This window comes from Leucoraja erinacea, chromosome 17 (assembly GCF_028641065.1).
Source record: "Leucoraja erinacea ecotype New England chromosome 17, Leri_hhj_1, whole genome shotgun sequence".
Lineage (NCBI taxonomy): Eukaryota > Metazoa > Chordata > Chondrichthyes > Rajiformes > Rajidae > Leucoraja > Leucoraja erinaceus.
The window spans coordinates 20,603,904-20,628,181 of NC_073393.1; the positions used below are offsets into that span (position 1 = coordinate 20,603,904).

Consider the following 24,278-nt stretch of genomic DNA (forward strand, 5'->3'; position numbering starts at 1 on the left):
TCACCCATCGGGGGCAGGATGTAGGGTCCAGATGCACATTTATCAACGGCAAATGGAGCAGTGTAACAGCAGCCAGGCCCTGTGCTGGTGACGGATTGCTAGCCTTCAGTATGTGTTGTCACCAGTAGAAAGAAGGCTCTATTGATGAAGAACTTTGCTATGGCCACCCTTGAGGGCAGTGACCTGCACCCACTTGCTCCACTGGGAACCCTGGCACTTTCAATGACTCACCTAACACTGGGCTGGGCATGGCAGGTTCCCATAGTGAGATGAACAAGTTGTTTATAGAGTGCTTCCTGCTCCTCGGCCAATGGTAGCATAAGGCCCCAAACAGCCACTTGCAAAGGGAAGGCATTCTATGGTGTAATGTCCCATCTTAATGTTGGCACTGTTTCACAGCATATATATCAGCCCAGAGGAGAGTTCTGGATGCTATTGCATGTGAAGTTCACGAGCCCCGTTTGCTTACCCCCTTTAAGTGAATGTTTCCAGTTAAAGTGTACAGTCACAGATACAATGATAGAGAGAAAATGTGTTGGAGTGACTCAGGTCAGGCAATGTAGGTGGCAGGAATGGACAGGGGATGTTTTGGATTGGGACCTTTCTTCAGACATAGAATGTGAGAGAAAGCTAGAAAAGAGTGATGGAACAGGACAATGCCTGGCTAGTGAGAGGTGGATACAGGGGGAGTGAAAGGGGGATGATTGGAGGAGTAAGTGACAATGGCTGAAGGAGAAAAGGAAGCAAAAGCATGTCAGATAGGAGAGAAGAGAAGGAGTGAAATGTATAGCTGGAGGGAGGGATAAGGAAGAAAGGGTCAAGGTGGAGAAAGAATGGAAATAGGGGACTCTGGAATGGGAGATGAGTGAACCGAGGAGCAGAGTGACTTGGGGGCAGGGGTATGCACTGCAAGAATTGCCCATCTAAATCAGGCTTGTGTGGAAAGCTGCAACACCAGGGAGAATTAACGTTGGGCTCATGCAGCTGGAGACATCCATGTGAATGCGAATGAGATGATTTCATCAGCTTTAGTCTGGAGTATCACAGCCCAGAGGGAGCAGGATTGGTCTGAATGTACCCATTGATAGCACTGACTCCAGTGTAACCAGTGGATAATGTAAAGGGCTCTGGTATTTTGACCTTTTTGAGGTTATTTGGATGCTAGGCCATTAAAGTCAGAAGATTCCTGGTTCCAGCTGATTTTGCTGATTGGGATGAGTGGTGAGTTTTGCAGGGCACAGAAGCTTTGATGATTGTACCTCATTTCCTTTGCGTCAGGCATAGAATGGGAGAGGAAAATTAAATCAAGGGCCTTGAGTACCAGAAATGATTATGTCCAGTTTGATCATGTAATCCTGCAGTTATTTTACCAGATTCTTCAGAATCAATTGTAGTTGGTGTATTAATAGCAACAAAGAACTTCAGAAGCTCAAATGGTCAAAATACTTTGCTGTGTGGATTTACATTGTTCCTCAAGGTTAGATTTAATGAAAAATGGACTGAATGTCAGTGAAACGACTATCTTGTGCTTTTTTTAATGTCCACTTTTATAAATGAACACTTTACCCCATAATGTAAAGAGGAATTTTCTAACGTGCAAGTGAAATATTAAATAATGTTGTAATGTGAAATTGTTTTCCCATTAATCTGAGCCAGAACAGGTGTTCCTCAGATGTTATTGTATGAAGTGATTTGTTGAATAGGTTTCTCCTTATTCTAAAGTCTCCTGTGTAGGGATGAGTTGTCAGCTGAGCTAGTCCCTGAAATGACAAAAGCAGGTTTAAGGAACAGATTTTTTTGAGACTCTAAGACTTGAGGGAATACCTGAGATTTATGTCCCAACCACAGTTAGAGGCCAAATAAATGTCCACTCCCACAAAACAGACCAGACTCATGGTCCCAGATACACAAGAGTCACTTTGAAACTGTGGGACCCCAGATTAAAAAACTTCATTCAACCTTCACTCTACCAAACTCTTTAGACTTTAACGCAGCGGACACAGCCCAACAATACTCTTGTTCAAACTCCGTTCACAGAAATCGAAAGATGACTTCTCCTGGACACTGGCTTCCTTTCTGTCACTACGGTTTAAATATCCACCCATGACTCTGATCCACTGCAACTCCTGTTGATCCCATGTGATAGCAGTTGTATGTCTTGCTGCAGGTTCTCTGCCCACACACCCAACAAGGACATAGGAGGAAAAATAGGGTGGGGATTGGGCAGGGGACCATGCATTTCAGGGTAGAGACAGGCAGGGTCCGGCGTGGTCAAGTTGAGGAGCGGTCTTGTGTCTATCACCATTTGCTGAGGGTACAGAGGCAGGTAGAAGTACGTGCAGTGTCAGGCTCTCTCGACTTCCTTTAAAACAAGATTTCCTCCGAGCCAGAAGGCAGAAAGTAGGCTCTTTGACCCAACTCATCCAAGGTGCCCCATCTAAGCTAGTTCCGTTTGCCCATATTTCTCTAAACGTTTCCTATTCATGTACCTGCCACACTATTTTTATACGTATCCAACTACTTCCTCTGGCAGCTCATTCCATGTACCCACCACCCTCTTTGCGTAGCCTATGTGCCAGTCTAACTTGAGAGTTGCTTTCTGACTCTGGACTACTCCAGGTTGCCCTCTCCCTCAGGGCCACTGTTCATGACAGCACATCACAAAACTAATCACTGCATTAAACAATTGTTACACGGTCAGACTTTTGTTTCCTGTCTAAAAGTCAGAATCTTCCTTTATGCAAAGTGGGTTTTAAACCTTGTGTAAAAATCTGAATATTTTTGTGTAAGTAAATAAGAATTACGTTTTAATGTGTGCTTTTGAATGGCAAATACACTACTCAGGATACCGTACATGGAAAATTTAAACCTATTTTATATACTGCTGGTCAAGGTGAGTTATGCAGTGATTGGTTGTAAGAATGGAGATTAAATACTAATTTTCACAAGTGCATTTCTATTTCTACCTGTGATATTGTTTGCATTGGGCATTGCTCAGCCCTTCTTTAGCAGGCTGCCTCCATTGGGAGGTGCACCCGATATGGGCATTTAGAAGGTGGCTGTGTAGTAACTATAAATAACATCAGATTCACCAGGATGTTGCCTGGATTGGAATAAGAGATACTGAGGAGTGACCCGATAGTACTTTAAAATTGTAAAAGGCAGAGTTAAGAGATAGTCAATATCTCTACTACCCCCCCCCCCCCCCCCCCCCAGGTAGGGATATCGGGTCACAGAGCTATAGAGCACATAAACATGCCCTCTGGCCCAACTCGCCCATGCCAACTGAGTAGCTTATCTAAGATGGTCCCACTTGCCTGTCCTGGCCCATATCCCTCCAAACCTTTTCTATCCATGTATCTGTCTTTTAAATGCTACTCTGCCTCCTCTGGCAGCTCATTGCATGTACCCAGCACTCTGTGTGAAAACTTTGCTTCCTATTAAATATTTCTCCTCTCAACTTAACCCAAGCCCTTTAGATACAACGCCCAAACACATCAACATGTAGCAATCATGGCTTCTTTAATTTGCAAAGTTCTAAAAGGCAAGAACGGACTCAGTTAATTGGCATCGGTTAATTTCAGCAGACTGAGGCAAAGGCAGCGTTCATAATCCCCGCATGTCCCTGGATCAAACGTCCCTAGTTCCAGAAAATCCCCCCTCCCTTCCAGCAACAGCTGTGAGACGGGTGTACACCTCGCCCCTGGCAGTGAGACACATCCCCAGTAACCTCTACCCCTCACCCCAAGGAGCGGTGGTGGGACTGCGCGTGTGGTGGTGGGACTGCGCGTGTGGTGCCGGTGGGACTGCGCGTGTGGTGCCGGTGGGACTGCGCGTGTGGTGTGGTGCCGGTGGGACTGCGCGTGTGGTGCTGGCAGATGATGGGACTGCAGGTCTGGTGTTGGCTGCAGCAGGACCTGTGCCTCTCCTGCAGCTCAGTGATTGGTGAGAAATTTGTGAGCACAAAGCTTGATTGTAGACTCTGATTGGATTGGATTGAAAGCTATGCAGCCAGGCCCAGCCCTGGTGATGATTGCAGTCCAAGAGTTTCTGGTCTTCAGGCGGTCTGACTGGGCTGCTGGCCAAACTGCTTGCTGCAGCTGGTGCCCTGGGCCATGAAGGCCTCGATCTCCTCCACGGTGCGGGGAACGCATGTCAGCAGCTCCATCCCCGTGGGGGTAACCACAATGTCATCCTCAATACGTACCTGGGGGGGGGGGGGGGGGGGAGACAGGCAACGTCAGCAACAGACACACGGCCCCCCCCGCAGCACGAAGCTCCTTCCCCACCGTCCCTCGGCCCCACCCCATAATCGCAGCTCCCTCACCACCCCCTTGCACAGAAGCCCCCCCCCTCTCTCATCACCCCCCCCCCCCCCTTCCTCAGCAACTCATTGCTCCAACCAGCTCCTGCTCTGACACCATTGCCACATCAGTGGTGATACCAGTGTGCACACCCCTTCCACATCACCTTCCCCATACCCCCGCTCTGCAGCCCCCTCTGGGCCTCACTAAGGGACAACACTTTGCCTGATACTTCCTTCCCATTTCCTGTTCCCACCCAATCTTCTGACCTCAGTTGGGATAAACCGGCAAAAAAGTGCAGATGTTGGAAAACCAAAATAAAATTGAGAAGTGCCGTAAATACTCAGCGCATCAAGCAGTGTGGGCGGGAGCCTTGTGAACTGGTAATTGATGGTCTCATTAGAGGAGCGGCGATATTGGACCTAACCCTGAGAAATTAAGACACATTCACAGACACAGGTGTTGGAAGTTTGAGCAAAATGCAAAGTGCTGGAGGAATTAGCAGATCAGGCAGCAACTGCAGAGGGAATGAACAAGCAATGTTTCGGGTCGGGACTCTTTTCCAGCTTTCTCCTCCCTACACAATCTATTGGAAGAAAGGACCTGGCCCAAAGGTGCCGTCAAAATCGATGGGGGGGGGGGGGGGAATCACAAAAATCAGACCGTTGGAACAGCATCTTGTACTCAGCTTGGGTCATACAATGCAACCGTATGACCAATGAATTCTCCGATTTGAAATAGTACCCCCAAATTCCCTTCTCTTTCTCGCCTCACCCCTATGCACACCCATTTTCTCCCACCAGCCTCCTCCTTCCCCTCCTCCATAGGCTCATCTGCCATCTCCAAGCCTCATTTCCCCATTATACTCCTTTTCCCCCTCCAGCTTTACATTTCACTCCTCTGCTTATCTGTCACATTTTTGACTCATTTTTACCTCAAGCCTTTGTCACTATGTCCACCCAACTGCCAATCAGCCCTCACTCAGCTGACCTGTCAGGTCAGTGTGCACCACTTGTTCCAGGCCAAGGGATAACAAGGGGTTAAGTCTCTGTTCCTGTCAGGAACTGGCACCACTTGCTGCTCCTATTGGCACAGCTCCCTGTGATTCACTGTGCAGCTCAACAGTCTCCACATTATCTGAGAAAAAAAGCCCTGACACTGATTTTCTATCCCGTGGTATCTTATCAGCCTATCTCTAGCCATTCACAACGCCCCAATAAATGTCCCATCTGATCAGGTGTAAATCCAACAGGCAGTAAACTGGAGGTTGCTCCCACGCCATGAGTTTTACAGTGACCTTGTAAGGCAGTCTAAGCAAAAAAAATAGCCCCAGCGTACCTTACCCCACTGACTGCAACAAATTTCACCTGGCCTTGAGACACATCTGCATCCATATTTTAAGCAGAGGTAAGCTATTTATAAAATGGCTGATGTTGTCATACACCGTGGGCAGAGTCTGCACACGTCAGGTACAAAGTTGGGTTAGATTGGGAGTAAAGCTCCCTGCATTCTGTCCTGTCACACACTCCAGGGTAGCAGTAGCACAGGTTAGGCACAACAAGCTCCGTCTACCTTGTCCCATTATCAAACACTCCCATGAAAAATAATTTTAAAAACTTACTGGACAGTAAAGAGGGAGGAAAAAGCAGGTAAGATACAGAGTAGAACCCTCTTCAAGCTACACCTTCACACACTCCCACGGTAGGAACAGCATTGCCAAACTGGAATCTCCTTGTACTGTCCTCAGTCCCAGTGAAGTCCAGCTTGGGGGCGAGACAGAATAATGCTCCATCCTGGCCTAAGATTACAATTATTTCTTATGGCCTGAAACACCATGTGACCCTTCCAGTTGGTAAGGTGCTGCCATTATAGGACGAAGGGCCAAATGGCCTTGTGCTCTGCTCCAGGGAGCACCCACTAGACGGTACTCACCCCTCCAAAGCCACGGAAGCGGGTCAGGATGTCAGCCTTGATGAAGCAGGCTTGGGCCGGGTCGGACAGAGCTTGGTCCAACACGTGGTCGATGAAGTAGATACCCGGCTCAATGGTCAGCACCATGCCCGCCAGCAGGTGGCGCGCAGTCCGGAGGCTGCGGAGCCCGGGCTCATCAATTCGCTCCACACCCTGGAACACAAGGTAGACTCATGAGGACCCGAGGGGGCAGAGCCAGCAGCTGCCAACCCCAGGGATCTTGGGGGCTCCGCCCCCTCCCGCAGGCAGGGCTCCAGCCCACACGGAGGTGGGGACCAGCTCATGGGAACACAGCCTTCAGCTGCAGTTGGCCAAAAGACAGAACCACAAATTGGTCAAAGGAAAGGCACAGGGGGAGATTTGGGGAGGGGAGGGCTGCAGACGAGGGCCTGGTCCCCAGATCTTGCATAGAGATGATTTACAGCTCACAAAGGTCTTGGATTTAACGTGGCAACTATCCAGCTACAACTCAGCCTCAGACATGAACTGCAACTCCTCACTGACCCTCAATGGGTTGCTGAGACAGCAAGGGCTACTTCACAGGAACCATGAGGGAGTATCGGGAGGGAGAGCGGGTCACATGAGGAGGGAAAGCAAGAACAAGGTGGGGAGAAGGGTTGTTGGGGCTAAGTGTTGGCCTTTACGACTTCAGATTCAAATCCTGAGATAAAAGTTTATTGCAGATGTCCAGGGCATTGAGAACACCAGACCTGGCGTGTTCTATACAGGTCCACTCCACTGACCACAGCGGTAGTGCAGGGAAGACTCCAGGGATGGTGGCTTTGCTGAATCAGGAGAGATTGGGGAGGCTGGGACTTAGCTTAGAAGAAATCAATGTCAGGAATTTTCAAAATTCCACGTCGACAGGCAGATGCAAGGAAAACGATTATTCTGGCTGAGGGGCTTTGAAGCAGGAAGCATGCTGTTTGAACCGGAGAGGGTGCTTGGGACTGGGCTAAGTTCATTCCTCTGAGGTGGAGAATCTTTGTGGAGTTCTTTACTGCAGAGGGCCATGGGGGCTCTGTCACTAAAGTGGATGGAACTGTGGGAACCGAGAACTGAGAATGATGATGGGACATCCTGATCGGAGGCCCTCGGTCCTTCAGTACGGCCCAATTCTCTGTTCCCACCCAGGTGGCGGCAGTGACAGGACTGCGTGTGTGGTGCTGCGAGGGGTGAAGGCACTGCGTGTGTGGTGCCGGTGGGTGAAGGGACTGCGTGTGTGAAGGGACTGCCTGTGTGCTGCGTGTGTGGTGAAGGGACTGCGTGTGTGGTGAAGGGACTGCGTGTGTGGTGCCGGTGGGTGAAGGGACTGCATGTGTGTGAAGGGACTGCCTGTGTGTTGCGTGTGTGGTGAAGGGACTGCGTATCTGCTGAGCCCGTTCGAGATCACCAGCTGTCTCCTGGTTCAGCATCCAACATCTCCCTGGGACAGTGCCCGATGGGTTGTGATGCAAACACAGGCTGGCCAGCTCTTGGCCCCGGTGGACACAGAAAGCACGGGCCGCAGCAGAGAGCTCCAGAGGGAAGGTCAGAGTGTGCAGAGTCCACACCTCCTGGACAGTGGCTCTGACGGGGTTAACACAGGACAGCAGGAAATGCTAAGTGCTGACCTCTGGGTATCCGCCAACATCGTGCACGTCACAGCCCAGGAGATGGCCCAGTCCGTGAGGCATGAACACTGCTCCCAGATGAACCTTCATCATCTCATCCACGCTGCCCTGCAGAATGCCGATCCTCGCCAGCTCCTCCAGCTGCACTCGCTCAGCCAACCGATGCATGTCTGGCCACGCCACCCCTGTCACAGAGCAGGACACAGAGTCACAGCAGACATCAGCCACCTGGTCACCCATCTCAGCATACAATCACAGCACAGATACCACACTGCCCAGCCAAGCCAGTCCTGTCCTAGCACTGGGCAGAGTCCGACAGACGCAGCCTTTACAGCCTCCTCACAACCCAAGGAACATCCTGGTGAATCTCCTTATATATATATTCCGCTTCGGGACATTGGATAATAAAACACTCTACTCTCTTGCACCCTCTCCAGTGCTCTCACATCCTATACCTTGGTGACCATGACACAATCAGTAATCCAGCTGACGTCTGACCAAGGGTTTATATAGTTGATGAAGCATCACTTTCTTACTTCTGCATTCAGCACCCCAACTACTGAAGGCCAGTATCTCGCATGTATGTTATCTCCCTGCCTTGCGACCTTCAAGAATCAGTGGGCTTGTATTCGGAGGTCCCTCCATACCTTGATGTTCCCTCAGACCTGACCATTCGTGGTGTTTGTCCTAGCCTCATCAGTTCAAGCGTAATGCATGAGGTTTAGGAAATTAACTTGGTGACAAGTTGACCAAGTCAGGTCCATCACCAGTGCTGACCAGGGGATCAGCGACAGTCACTCATGGCTCTTGTCCAACATTCGGCAGCTGCCACCAACAATCGTGGTAGCAGAGGCAACCGGGGAACCGGGCCAGGTCTGTGTCGGAACGCTGGGAAGTCCATTCCGACTCAGCCTGCCGATGGAGGCAGGGCTCACAGAGACAGACCGTGACTGCACCAGGCAGGCGAAGGCAAGGCGGCTGGCAGGATGATGGGACCCGGGATGAAGAGAGATTTTGAGGCTCTGTCAGGAAAATGGGGGCACATTAAGAACATGCAGTTGGTATAAAGCAACTCCCTTGAGGAGTATCAGGAATGTAGGGGAACACTTACATAGGAAATCAGAGGGTTAAATTGGAATACGAGATATCCTTAGCAGGTAAGGCAAGAGATTCTATAAGCCTTTTAAGAGCATGAAAGTAACTAGGGAGAGTGCAAGTGCATTAAGATTAGTGTGGGCATCTATATGAACAATGACACAGTGGTAAGTAACTAACGTCAGGTTCGATCCTGACTACGGATGCTGAGTTTGCACGTTCTCCCCAGTGACTACATGGGTTTTCTCCAGGTGCTCCGGTTTCCTTCCACACTCCAATAATGTACAGAATTCTAGGTTTATTGGGTTCTGTAAATTGTCCCCGGTGTGTAGGATAGTGCTAGTCGGCATTGACTGTGGACCAAAGGGTCTGTATCTTTAAAGGCTAATATGTGGAGCCACTGGAAATGGGTGCGGTCTTAACTGGATACTTCCTGTCTGTGGAGAAGGTCATGGAAGCTAGGAAATTCTGGGAAGAGAATAATCATGGGCTGGAAGCCTCTATTTATACTCATATTCCTGTGCAGCTGGAGGACTGCTCCAACAAAATTTCGTTGTCTTGTACAATGACAATAAAGATTATTATTGTTATTATTATTTCTGACAGCATAAGCTTGGGCTACTTTCCCTGGAGCAAAGGAGGCTGAGAGGTGATCTTAGAGAGACATGTAAAATCTTGAGTGGTCAGTTTTCTTTCCCCAGTTAGATGAATCAAGAACTAGAGGGCATAGATTTAGATGCGAAGGGAAATATTTAATAGGAACCTAGGGGTGGGGGGCAACTTTTTCACAAAGAAGGTGGTGCATATGGAATGAGCGGCCAGAGGAGGTATTTGAGGCAGGTACTATTAACAACATTTAAAATACATTTGGACAGGTAGATGGATAGGAAAGGTTTAAAGGGATGTGGGTCAAACAGGAGCAGATGGGACTAGCTCAGGAAAGTACCGTTGTCAGCATGGAGTTGGGCTGAAGAGCACGTTTCCAGTGGGTGTTCAGACTGAGATAGTTTGAGTGTGTGAACATCCATCCCACATCCAGCCATCTCTCTCAGAGCCCGTACGGGAACAAATCTGTCGAGTGTGCATGGCGCCAGCACAGACACACATCACTGTCAAACATGTAAATATTTACTGGTGTAGGCTGCTCTGGCTGGAGAAGATTCCTAGAAACAGCAGGCCTCGGGTCAATAAACAGCTAACGCCAGACAAGACTGGGGAGAGAAGCAAGCTGGAGTCTTGGAACCCCTCATTGCAGAGGGAAAAGCGTGCAAAGCTGCAGTGAGGCGGGAGGGGGAGCATCGCAGGTGGAGTGCGGGAGGTTGGGAGAGAAAGATAGAAAATGGGATGCGGGAAGAAAGCGATCGGGGGAAGAGAGGGATCGGGGGGGGGGGGGGGGGGTGGCACAACAGAGCAGGAAGAGGGTGGGAGGGTGACGGTGGGAGGGGGAGGTTCTGGAACCTTCTTCCAGAAGGTTCAGACTCCAGGGATCAGAGGTGTGTCGGCAAACTGGCCCAAAGCTGGGTTGGTGATGGGAGTCAGAGCGTAATGGTGGAGGCTGTTTCTCTGACTGGAAACCAGCACCACAGGGATCGGTGCTGCAACGTTTGTTGTTTGTCATTTATATAAATGACTTGGATGAGAATGTAGGGATATCATTAGTAAGTCTGCAGATAAAACGAGTTTGCAGATAGTGAAGAAGGTTGTCCAAGGACACAGCAGGACATAGATCAGTTGGAAAGTTGGGCGGACTAGTGGCAGATGGAATTTAATCCCAACAACTGAAATGTAATGCACTTGGGGAAGGGAAATTCTGGTCAGAAGGAGAGGCCCCGCTGGGGAAAGGAAGCGAGAGATACTGCCGAGGCCAGTGTTGGAGGAACACACATTGGGGTCGAAGAGGGACGGTGTACTTGGGGTTTGGCATAGAGTACGGCATCAGTGGCAACGCTTTGCTTCTGAAAGTGTGCCGAACTACTGCTACACACCTCAAAGGTTAACGGAGCGTTGCTGGAGAAGGAATGCTTGTAATGCAAACCTCCTCCACTGCCCCTGGCTGGGCTATCACTGACAGTGAGCCAGAGCTGTCATAACAGAAGCACAAGAGACGTGGCAACATAAAACACGTACAGGAAGAGGCAAGGTTCTCATCGGCTGGTCCAGCTGAGTGTGGTTGGGGTCTGTCCCACACTGCTCCCCCATCACACCTGAAACCTCCCTCCCCACACACCTACCCACTAAAAAATCAGTACAGCACAGGAACAGGCCCTTCGGCCCACAATGTCTGTGCTGAACACGATGCCACGTTAGACTAACCTCAGCTTGCAAGTGTTTATCCCTCCATTCCCTCACATCCACTTGTCTGTCTAAGCATCATAAGCACCACTATCGTACCTGCCTGCACCACCACCCCCAGCATCACTCCTCACTCCTCCCAGTCAGCAGTCAGTGGGCATCAGACCAACACTCAATTCCAAGGGGTTTGGGAATCGCTGCAAACAGTGTGTAGAGGTGAGGAAGGGCAGTCCCGTGTCCAGTTGTCACCCACTACAGGAGGGTCCGGAGATCCAGTGGATTCAGAACAGTGAACATTCACCGATTGCACTCGAGATTACTGTCTGCAGTGAGAATCACTTCAACTGTTATAAAACCTCAAGATAACAGATACAACTTTATAGGACTTTGGTTAGACCACATTAGAAGTATTACGTGCAGTTCTAGCCGCCCCATTACGGGAGAAGGTGCCGAGGAGGTTGTCCAGAATGGTGCCTGGATTAGAGGTTATTAGCTATCAGGCGATGTTGGACAAACTTGGAACGTCAGAGGATAAAGGGAGATTTTTTTTAATTATGAGAGGCATAAATAGGGTAGACAGTCAGAACCTTTTCCCCAGGGTAGCAATGTCAAACCTAGAGGCCATACATTTAAGGTGTGAGGGTGAAAATGTAAAATGTGGGCAGCAGTGCAGCGGATCAGGATGGAGAAGGGCGGGCGGCCCAGGTCTGTGAGGGGAGTGACACAGTGCAACGGTCAACAGCTGCTGCCTAGTCACTGTGAGCAGGTGGACATCCAGGTCACCAGCGGCTTCTGCGACTGGAACAAGCTGGGCAGCTCCAGCGTTATGTACACAAGCTTCCTTATCCATCAGCACAGGTCAACATCACCAGATCAGGGCAAACACACCCCCTGCACCAGTACAAACCAGAGCTCGGCTCCCCGTCACACAGGAGGATGAACCCTCTCACTGCTCCAGCTCGCACCACCAGCAACATAGAGATGAACAGCTCGACCATGTCAACCAAGTTGGCATACGGACCTAGTTCCATTTGCCTGCTTTTAACCCATATCCCTCTAAACCTATCCATATCCATCCTATCCAGTCTGAAGAAGGGTTTCGCCCTGAAACATTGCCTATTTACTTCGCTCCATGGATGCTGCGTCACCCACTGAGTTTCTCCAGCATTTTTGTCTACCTTCGGTTTTTCCAGCATCTGCAGTTCCTTCTTACACAACTATCAATACATCTGTCTTAATGTATTTTAAAGATCGTGACTGTATCCGCTTCTACAGCTTCCTCTGGCAGCTCGTTCAACAGATTACCCTCGGTGAAAGGATTGCCCCTCTTAGATCTCTAGTAAGCCCGTGCCCTCTAGTTTTAGCACAATCGCCACACTCTTTATTCTTTCACTGGATGTGATGTGGCTGCAAGTGCTGACGGTATCTGTCCGTCTCTGATTGTCCCCAGATGAGGTGGTGTGAAGACACAACCACCTTGCTGAGCTGGAGTCAGATGGACCAGAGAGTTCCTCCCTGAACAGGAGAGAACAGTGGGCTTTCATGACAATCTGGTGACTTTGAGGTCTCTGGATCAATGGCCCAAAACCCGAGCCTCCTGTCCGGTAACTTAATCCATCTGCCCCTGCGCTACTTCCTCTCAGTTGCTCACATTCACCAGGGCAGAGCATTCTAAAATTAGAAGGCTTACGGTGAGAGGGGGAAATTTTACTAAGCTGTCTGAGGAAGCTGCAGAGGTGCACACAATTCTGACCTTCAGAAGACATTTGGCAAGTTATCGTGAAAGCAAGGGTTGAGAAGGATATGGGTCAAATGCAGGCAAAAGGGGCTAGCCCAGAATGCCAATGGTCGGCATGGCCAAGGTGGGCCAAAGAGCCTGTTCCCATGTGCTATGACTACTTCTGGAGATATATCTCCACTGGGCGACGGGGATTTCCCCAAGTTCAACACTGAAGGTGGCCGACAGCAAGATTATGGCAGCCCTCGAGGCTGCTGGTTGGACACCTCAGCCTAATGTCTACCGTAGAGGTGGACAGGAGCAAGGACAGGCACAAGGACAGGCACAGACAGCTGTATCGAGCAACTCCAGCCCACAAATGCGTGCCGCTTTAATTCAGCTGTTCCTTGGACTGGGACGGATGAGAGGCAGCCCTCACTGAAACCGCAAGGACAATGCCCCGACGTGCCCTTAGGTGAGAGGGGAAATTGGCCTAAGAGGAAGCTGCAGAGGTGCACACAATTCTGACCTTCAGAAGACATTTGGCAAGTTATCGTGAAAGCAAGGGTTGAGAAGGATATGGGTCAAATGCAGGCAAAAGGGGCTAGCCCAGAATGCCAATGGTCGGCATGGCCAAGGTGGGCCAAAGAGCCTGTTCACATGTGCTATGACTACTTCTGGAGCTAGATCTCCACTGGGCGACGGGGATTTCCCCAAGTTCAACACTGAAGGTGGCCGACAGCAAGATTATGGCAGCCCTCGAGGCTGCTGGTTGGACACCTCAGCCTAATGTCTACCGTAGAGGTGGACAGGAGCAAGAACAGGCACAAGGACAGGCACAGACAGCTGTATCGAGCAACTCCAGCCCACAAACGCGTGCCGCTTTAATTCAGCCGTTCCTTGGACTGGGACGGATGAGAGGCAGCCCTCACTGAAACCGCAAGGACAATGGCCCCGAGACCAGTCGCCTCAGGCTCGCCTGACCCAGCAGCTTCTGCAGACACGCGGCTAGTGTTTCGCTGACCTGAGAAATCAGCATCTACTCTGTGTCTGGAACGTGAAACCGAAAATACAATTCTCGTGGAGAGAATAAACTAAAATTAACTTAACAGGAACTAAGTTTAAACAATCTCACAGACAAGTTGGTCCGTGGCACCTAGATTTCCCAGCAGTTCCACTCTGCAATAAGGGTGCAAATGACAATTAAATTGACTCTTGGGATCCAAGTACCAGTCTGGAGAAAGGTCCAGACCCAAAAGGTCATCTGTCCATTGCCTTACAGTTGCTGCCCGACCCACTGAGCTCCTCCAGCACTGTGTGTTTTACTCCAACTACAAGGTCGTTTAAAAATGATTTTCTTCTCGCAGAGGGTGGTGAAACTGGAACTCTCTCCCCATCAATTGGCGGAAGCTGAACCTTTAGAAGTATTTAAAGTGGAGTTGGATTTATATTTGAGAGATGTGGGATCTGGCAGGCAGGGTGATGAGGTTAGCAAAGATCAGCAATGATCACACTGAACGGGGACAGGCTTAAGGGGCCGATTGGCCTACTACTTTCTCTGGTGCTCCCTTATTGACTATTTATACAGTTCCTTTGTTAATTAAATCTGCTTTCACACCCTTTTCAATAGTGCACCATTTGGACTCCAGAAGTGACCCAAACCCTCAAGAGTTCAGTTCCCACAGCTTCAGTTTAGCAAGCTGACATCCGCCACCTCTGGTCACGGGTAAATCCCCTTCACAAAAACCGCCCCCGGTGTCATGGGGCACAGTGTGGCTGCTGCCACTGTGTTCAGAGGAACAGAGAGCAACTCATGCCATTTTACTCATCCCCGACACACACCGCCCCGCCCCACCATAGGACGCCCGCTCCCCGGCACATGCCACCCCCATCACCCCCTCCTGCTGCTCCCTCCTCCACTCCCACATGCAGGCACAAAGAGCTCAGGCTTGGGGGCCTTGAACTAATTCCTCAGACAAACACACTACCTCAGCAAGCATGATCTTCTATCCACGGTGTCTTTAATTGTAATCACAACATAAGTTTAGCATTAATGTGGTTACCTGGCATTACTGTTATTAATTTATTGCATTATTGCATTATTGATTATTGTATATTTATCTATGTATAGTGCATTTACAAACGTGTTTACAGGGAAAGTAAGGATTTCATCATTCCGTTGTCGGTACATGTTATAATTAAAAGCTGGACACTGGCAGAAGGGCCACAGGAGGAATGAACTCTGCAACCTCAGATTCTCCGATCCGTCAACTGTTGTCCTTCCAATTTTCACCAAAGACACAAGCTAATCGGGAAAAGAGTTTGAGGGGAGTTGGAGAAAGTTTTGTTGGGGGCTGCTAGGTGATGGAGACGGTACCTGCGGCCACAGTTCAAGCCCCTGGACGAGGCGAGTCCTGCGGGGCCGGGAGCAGGGGCAGCCCGAGGCTGCTCCCTCTCTGCTCAGCAGCCACTTGGTAAAGGTACTGGTTTATTATCGTCACCTGTACAGAGATACAGGGGGAAACTTTGTTCGAGTGCTATCCAATCAAATCATACTATTCTTTTTCTCCAGAGATGCTGTCTGAACCGCTGAGTTGTTCCAGCTCCAGCTGAGTTGCACCAGCTTACAAATCATAATACACACGAGTACAATCAAGCCATGCACAAGTACAACAGGTGGTGCAAAGACAAAAACACTTGAGTGTCAAATAGTGTTCGTGCTGTAGTGTTACGGTTAGAGCACCGCGGGTGTTGAGGGGGAAGGGGAGGAAGCATACCTGGTCTAATTGCGCTCATCACTGCCCGCGAAGCTTTCAGGACGGCTTTATAAACATCTCGCTGGTCAGGTGTGAACCTGCCGTTGGCTGGAAATGAGCAGGTGATGTCCGAGCCATAGCAGTAGTATTCGCCACCCATGTCGAAGAGGCTGCAATGACAAATTCACAACATTGTCACAGGATTCGTAATAGTCCCCGCATTGGCCTGCGGCCTTCACAGTCCAAGCACTCACTGGTACCTCGAACACTGAAGGGTGTGCACAGTGAAGCCCTCTCTGCAGCATCCCATTCGACACTCCCAGCATTGCTTGTCGCACCTGCATGTTTACTTTCAGATACCGATATACGACCCAGGTCTCTCTGTGCATTGTCCAATCTAACACATTCCTGTTCATCTCAGCAAAGCAGACAACCTCACATCCACCTGAATGTTGCCTGGATTAGGGAGTATTAGCTGTAAGGAGGTTGGACAAACTTAGATTGCTTTCTCTGGAATGCCGAAGGTCGAGGGGAAATATGATGGATATAAATAAAAATTGAGAGGCATAGACAGGGTCAGAATCTTTTCCCCAGGATAGAAATGTCAAAGACTAGAGGGCATAGGTTTAAGATAAGAGGGACAAAGTTTAAAAGAGATAGGTTTATTTTTAAAAGGGGAAGTTTATTTTTTACACAGCGTAGTGGGTACTGGAACGCACTACTAGGGATGGTGGTGAAGGCAGATACAAGAGTGGTGTTTAAGAGTCTTTTTGAAAGGCACGTGGATATGGACAGAATTAACCATTATGGATTACCTGCAGGCAGAGATTAGTTTAACTGGGCATCATGTTGGGCACAGACACTGCGGGCCGAAGGGCATGTTCTGTGATCTCTGCTGATAGCTCCTGTGTTGCTGGAACACCATGAGCAGGCTGCATTGTTGGAGCGTGGGAAGATCCGGGGAGAGGTAGGGCTCTGCGGCGAGCTCGGGCTGCAAGGATTTATGCTGCAAACTTGCTTCTGGTGTCAAATTCTGAGAATCGACTGGGAACTGGTGCGCTGCCAAACATGGTCACCTCGCCCCTCTCCTTCGCTGAAGGCACTGATTCGTGCTGGGGCAGGAGACAAGTTATTCCCTGGAAACAGTGAGCCAAACTACAGTGCAGATATTCCCTGCAGTTATTTATACCGAGAGTCACAGGCAGACACTCCCGCTCAATCCTTGGCCAGTGGAAGTGTTAGGAGCTCACCGGCTGGCTGGGAGAAGGGAGATGTGAGGGGGACAGGGGAGAGGCAGAGGCAAAGGCCAGTGGGACAGAGGTGAAGCATGGGTGAAGCGGATGTTGATGAGAAGGCTTCAGATTAAAATGCGAGATATTGGGGCATGGGTTTAATTTGCACTATTACAGTTACCTAGTATTACAGTTTTTAATTTACTGTATTATTATAATTTTATCTGTGTTATTGTTTACAGGCCTGTTAAGCAGCAGCAAGTAAGAATGTCATTGTTGGGTTGCCAGTAGGTATGATAATTAACCACTTGGGCAGACACCACTGCCTCTCCTGCAGCCCACCATTGCCACCCTGTGGCAGCAGGAGCAAGCAGCAACCACCATTAGACAATGGACACACACCAGCCTGCTCATAATACTTCACAAGTCAGCATCAGTGGCCAGAGGCTTTCACCGACGGCTTCAACAAGATAGTTCTGGGAGGGTCTCTGTCTTCGAGGAGGAAAGGAGGGCAGTAGTGTGGGTTAGGTGCTCTGAGCCACAGACACAGCCAAGGTGAGTGAGTAAAGTTAGCGATGTACAAGTGTCTGAACCCAGAGGGCAACGAGCTCCATGCCGGCACCGACCAAAACTTTACAACTTCATACAACTTTGGTTTGGCCATATTTGTGCAGTTCTGGCCTCCCCATTCAGGAAGGATGTACTGTAGCTACTATAATAATATTTAAAAGACATTTGGATAGGTACATGGATAGGAAAGGGTTGCAGGGATATGGGCCTAACACAGGCAGGTGGGTCTAGCAGGGGTACCCTTGCCAGCATGGGCAAGTTGGACCAAAGGGCCTGCTTCCATGATATGACTCTTTGAATATGTGAAGACTTTTGAGCGGGTGTAGAAAAGATTTATCAGATGCTCCCTGGATTAGAGGGCATTAGCTGTAAGGCGAGTCATATAGGTGTAAAAGCATGAAATCAGGCCCTTCATCCAAACTTGTCCATGCTGACAAAGATGCCCCATCAACCCACGTCCCATTTGTCCACCTTTAGCCTACATCCTCTAAATTGTTCCTAACTATGTGCCTGTTCAAATATTTTAAATACTGTAATAGTACCTGCCTCAACTAGTTCCTCTGGCAGGTCGTTCCACATACCAGTCACTCTGTGTGAAAAAAATTGCCCCTTAGTTTCCTTTTAAATCATTCCCCTCTTAAACTGTGTCCTCTGATTCATGATTCCCCTATTCTGGGTAAAAGACTCTGCACGTTCAACCTATCTATTCCCCTCATGATCTTATACATCTCTATAAGATCACCCCTCACCTTCCTGCGCTCCAAGGAATAAAGTCCCAACCTGCCCAGCCACTCACTGTAGCTGAGGCCCTCGAGTCCTGGCAACATCCTCATAAATCTTCTTTACCATGGATGGACAAACTTGGATTATTTTTTCTGGAACATTGGATGGCGAGTGGACCTGATAAAAGTATACAAAGTTATGAGAGGCATAGATGGGGCCGACTGTCCCAATCTTTCTCCCAGGATGGAGCTGTCGAAGACTGTAATACAACAGCATGTTGTGCTTTGGTCCTCTACCTTCCTCAGCCACCTGTTCAGCTGCTGGCCAATTGAGCAGAAAGAATGCCCTTTGATACTTGGCGAATGAAACACAAACAAGAAAGAGAACAACTCTTACCACATGTCTCCATCGCGGACGGTCCTGTTGTTCGGAGAGCCAGCATGTCCATAGTGCAGGACAGAGGAGTTCACCCCACTGTAAGACAGGACAACGAGTGTGATCAAGGGAGTGACTGCGAGCAGAGAAAACCATGATCAGGTGATGGTTGGTGTTGCTCAGGACCCAGGAGAACTCCCATCAGCTGTGTGATCATGCACATTCACCCAGGGAACAGACAGGTCCAGCAGACTATTGATAGATTGAAACAGCGTGGAAACTGGCCCTTCAACCCACTGAGTCCACGCCGAACATCGATCATCTGTTCACACTAGTTCTATGTTATCCCACTTTCCCATCCACTCCGTACGCATCAGCAGCAATTTACAGGGGCCAATAAACCGACAAACCTGCACACCTTTCGGATGTGGGAGGAAACCGGAGCACCATGTGGAAATCCGCGAGGACACAGGGAGAACGTGCAAACTCCACATAGTCGTATTCCTCATGCCCCGCAGGTGGCTGCACTGAAGCCAAATCTCCTGAGCCAGTGGCAATCGCTTTACCCTCCAAGTGTCAGACACTGAACCCCTGCTTGTGGCAGCCTGCAGTGCACACAGTGACGGCTACCATTCCCATGTTCCAGCTTCCCAGTCAGCTGGTTACTGAACTATCTAACAGGCTGCTTTTTTACCGCTCTTCAATACAAGTTCACAACTACGAGTCACAACTTTGTTGCAGAAAGTTTAAACAGATAGTTTAATAAATCTTAAAATAAAAACTTAAAACTTTGTATGACACCAGAGTAGCACCTGGTGGCGCTAGAGAACCACAAGAAGTGGTGATGCTCCCTTGCCACCTCCTCCCACAGCACAGCTCTCCCCGTTACCCCCTGCCTTGCTGTGGCGTTCCCTCCCTTGCATCCCCCTCACACGGCTCCATCCCTTGCCGTCCCCTCCCACAGTTCTCTTCCCGTATGAGCAGAGATTGCAGGCACTGACAAAGGGGCCGAGCTGTACGCTCTGGTCAGACACTTACCTGCCACAGATGCAGGTGTAGGACGTGTGGCGCATTCCTCCTCGAGTGTAGCAGTAGTGCTGGAACAGGCTACAGGAAACAAAACAGACCATCAGTGCTCTGTACTCCAGGCAGATCCCCACCAGTATCCACGGGCTCTGGGTCACAGGACAGGGGGCCGAGGGCTGCAGGGCGGGGGAGTGTAGGTCACAGGGCAGGGGGCAGAGGTTGACTCTGCTTCTGCTCCTGTTGCAGAAAGACTGAGTTGTTGAACAGCCCCGATTACAAAACCTGCACTGCACGAGTCACATCACTCTTAGTCACTTAGACACAATGTAAACTAAAAGGGCGGAACGGTGGTGCAGCCGGTAGAGCTGCAGCCTCACAGTGCCAGAGACCCGGGCTCGATCCTGACCTCGGGTGCTGTCTGTGTGTGGAGTGTGTATGTTCTCCCTGTGACTGCGTGGGTTTTCTCTGGTTGCTCCGGTTTCCTCCCACCTTTCATAGACATGCAGGTTTGTAGGTTAATTGGCCTCCATAAATTGTCCCTAGTGCGTTGGGAGTGGATGACATAGAACTAGTGTGAACGGGTGATCGATGGTTAGCGTGGACAAATCTAAACTCTAAAAATAATTTCTAAAAGGTAATTAGGAGAGAAGAATTAAAGTTCAGGGCAAAGCCAGCCAGAAACAAAGAATGGAGTTGTGCAGATAATTTAACAAGACTTGACAAAGGGAGTGCTGATTATCTAGGGAACTGGCAAGGTGATAGCAGTTGAATTAAAAGGGATATTCTGCACCTGTCACTGTAGTAGAGGTTGCAAGAAGCAGCTGTGAGCAGGAATAGGTGGGAGGAAGTCACAGAGCAGGCTGTGGAAGCTGCAAACTGACACCTCCTGGGTCCTGAGACTCACCATCCCAGGGTCTTAATGGGAGATGCCCTTACGATGTCGGCTCTTTGAGTTCATTGCCCAAAGGTCCCCAGAGTTGGAGAAGGTTCCAATGGACAGGAAAATAGCAAATACCATTCCTTTATTCATGAAAGGAAGAGAGACAAACAGAGCTGGGAGCCAAAGACCGAACAACTGAGGGAACATATTAAATCTATTATTTAAGAAGTCATAAAAGGATACCAAAAGAAAAATCAATGTAATCAAGCAGTCAGAAAGGGGTAATTGTTTGATCAGTTCAATGGAGTCTGTGCAAGTAGATAAGGGGACGTAGACCGAGCCATACAGCATGAAACAGGCTATTCGGCCCAACTCATCCATGCTGACCAAGATTCTCATGTTCCAGAAGGCATTTGATAAGTTGCTGAATCATTAGGTTAGTGCAGAAACTGAAAGTTCTCCTGGACAGGCCTATTACTAGCTAAGCTATCTGCCCCCCCACCTACCAACCTCCTGCCTGTTACTGCCACCGACGCTCCAAAGAAGGAAGTCCCAGTCTATCCAACCTCACCCTATAACACGAGCCCAGGTAACATCCTGCTGCACTCTTCTGCACCCTTTCCAAATTAATGACATCCTTATTATAGCCGAGTGGCCGACCACACAGCTTTCAAGTGTGGTCTCGCCAACTTTCTCTACTGCAGAATCTTGAACATGAATGGGAGAGAGACAGAGAAATAACTTGGGAAGCGGAGGGATGATATGAGGGAGGACAAGAGGGGGGGGGGGGGGGGGGGGGGTGTAGTTGAGGAAAGATGGGAAGTGCTGAGAAGCAGTGAGGATATTTCAGACAGGAAAGAGTAGAAAGGGGAGAAGGGAGCAAATTGAAAGAGAAGGCATTTATGTAAGGTCTCAGCGCTTAATACAGATAATCAGTCACTTTAATATGGGAAGTGTAAAGGATCGAGAAAGGGGTGAAATGATAACGCACCAACTCTGAACTAAAAGAGCCTCTGATATTGCCAGCAGGGGCTGGGGGGGGGGGAATTATCCTGTTAGAGCTGAGATTGGTTGGCAGCATGGCTCAGTGCAGGAGTAATTAATCCCACAGGGACCAATTGTTCAGGTTACCATTATCCACACTAATCTGAAGCAGGGGCTCGGACATGGCACAGAGCCTGTTGCTCCAATCCCCAAACCCCATGCCAAGCGCTCTCAGAACCTTTCCAGTCACTCTCAATCACCATTTCCGCTCCTCGATTAGTCCCCAGGCACTATGATAACCTCCACACTCATCTCAATCTTCAAAAGCTTCTGCAAAATTGAGTGGAAGATAATGCAACCACTATATTCAAACTATTAAAAAAAAAATAAAAAATTCACGAGCTGGATTCCTATAAAATATCCACAGGTAAATAGAGCACTGGGAACTGTTGTCCCAGTACCCCACCCCCTCCGCCCAGGTCATTGGGTCAGAGAGCAGCACAGCATGGAAACTGGCCCTTCGGCCCACCTTGTCCATACCGGCCAAGTTGCCATGCATTTGGCCTATATCCCTCTAAACCCTTCCTATCTATCGATCTGTCAAATGCCTTTTTAAAGGTGTAATTGTATCCACTTCGATACCTTCCTCTGGCAGCTCATTCCAGGTAAAATGTTGCCCCCAAGGTCCTTCTTAAATATCTCCCCACTCAATTTAAGCCTATGCCCTCTAGTTTTAGGATCCTGTACACTGAAAACATTCACTTTACCCATGCCCCTCATGATCTTGCACACCTCAATAAGATCCCCTCAACCTCCTATGCTCCAAAAAAGAAGTGCCAGCCTATCCAACCTCTCCCTATGACTCAAACAACTGACTGGCAACGGAGACTGCATTGTTGGAGACTTCCTTGGCTGCAGGTTTCATGATCTTAGTCCACACGAGAACTTCACTCAGCAATGTGGACATCACCATTTCTGGAAGATCCGTCATTTTGGACACTGCACAGTCAGATAGGGACACCGCTCAGAAACAAGCGCTTCACCCACCTGGCTCTCTCCGACCATGAAACGTCCACATTGGTCTTTTATGCTCCACACGTTCCCCTTGACGCCCCGCAGTTTCCACCCGGTGCCTACACACTGGAGGCAACGCACAGCGGCCAGTTAGCCCACTGAGCCGCTCGCACACCATGGGGACACGAGAGGAAATCGGAGCAGCCAGAACCACCCAAGGGAACCCACACAGTTACGGGGGAACGTGCAAACTCCACACAGACAGTGCTGGAGGTCAGGATTTAACCTGGGTCCCTGATGCTGTGAGGCAGCTGCTTTGCCTGCTGCGCCATGGCGCAGCTCTCTCGAGGACGGGGTTGTCACTCAACGATCTCTCCTGCCCTGGTACATTGGACGGGGGAGATATCTGGCAGAGGAGCCATCTGTCCAAGCAGAGACAGACCTTCACCTCACCATGGCAGCTGTCAGGCAGGCGGCAAGCCCATAGCCCACAGCCATAAAGGGGGAACACATAGATAGATTGTTAAAAAAGCCACATGATATGTTTGCCTTCGTTGGTCGTGGCATCTAGTTCAAAAGTCAGGAAGTTATGATGCAGCTTTATAAGACTTTGGTTAGGCCACACTCGGAATATTGTGTGCAGTTCCAGTCGCCCTATTATAGAAAGGTTGTGGATGCTTTGAAGAGGGTGCAGAGGAGATTTACCAGAATGCTGACTGGAGTAGAGGATATGAATTACAAGGTTGTAGTTGAACAGAAGGTTGAGGTCGAACAAACTTGGTTTGCTTTTTCTGGAATGTCGCTGGTTGATGGGAGACCTGATCCATGTATATACAATTATGGGAGGCATAGATTGGGTAGACCGTCAGAATCTTTTTCCTAGTGTAGAAATGTCAAAGTTCAGAGGGCATATATTTAAGGTGAGAGTCCCTTGTGTTGCCAGAGGTGGTGATGGAAGCAGATCCAGTAGTAGCATTGCGAGTCAGGGAACGGAGTATAGTCACGTACAGGCAGAGGAGATTTATTTAACTTGGCATCATATTTGGCACATACATTATTTTTTGTTCTAATAACTGCTGGGCATTCCCCACTGGGCTTGCCAAGCTCGCCCACGTACTCTGTGCTCCTATGTAGTTGAAAGTCACTGCTTTCGTACGATGGTAGTCCAGCTAAACCGGTTCCCCTGATCATTCTGCGATTGCTCTAACATCACGTAGACCGTAGCCCATCATGGGCAAGTCAAAGAATTGCTTCAGATACAGAGTGAAGCTCCCTCCACACCTTCCCACCACTCACTCCCAGGGCAGGTACAGAGAGAAGCTCCCATCACACAAACCCCGAGTTAGCCACAGAATAAAACACCTCTCACCTTGTCCCTTCACACACTGCCAGGGTGATGGAGATGGTTTGAGCCGGCAGGAGAGTGCAGCTGGAGCAGTTAGGACTGACAGAAAGGGAGAGGAGGCACGAAGGGCAGTCTCATTGTTCCTTGCTCCCATTCCTTACACTCTCCTTGTATGGTGACCATTGTGGTACATCAGCGCACCCTCACTCTCCGGACAACTCAATCAATGCTGATTAACACAACATGAACTTCAAACCCTCTCAAACGAGATTCAAACAAGAGTGATGCAAAGACAGCCTGTGCAGATGGATCTACAGCAAAGACGACCAAGCACTAACTCAGTCTGAAGACGGGTCCTGCCCCAAAATGTCAGAACATATC

At 49.4% G+C, this 24,278-nt stretch overlaps 1 protein-coding gene across 1 annotated transcript in view; it reads right to left on the reverse strand.

The window, feature by feature from the left end:
- Positions 1–3,503: 3,503 nt before the first annotated feature.
- The window catches only part of pepd (peptidase D), a 60,876-nt gene continuing 40,101 nt past the window's right edge, over positions 3,504–24,278 (reverse strand). Inside the window, exons 10-15 of the mRNA XM_055648783.1 lie at positions 19,687–19,755; positions 18,670–18,747; positions 15,770–15,918; positions 7,889–8,073; positions 6,237–6,428; positions 3,504–4,207 (exon numbers count right to left, since the gene is read on the reverse strand). Of these exons, the coding sequence (XP_055504758.1) occupies positions 4,058–4,207; positions 6,237–6,428; positions 7,889–8,073; positions 15,770–15,918; positions 18,670–18,747; positions 19,687–19,755 (823 nt within the window). The 3' untranslated portion in view covers positions 3,504–4,057. The remainder of the gene's footprint in view (positions 4,208–6,236; positions 6,429–7,888; positions 8,074–15,769; positions 15,919–18,669; positions 18,748–19,686; positions 19,756–24,278) is intronic.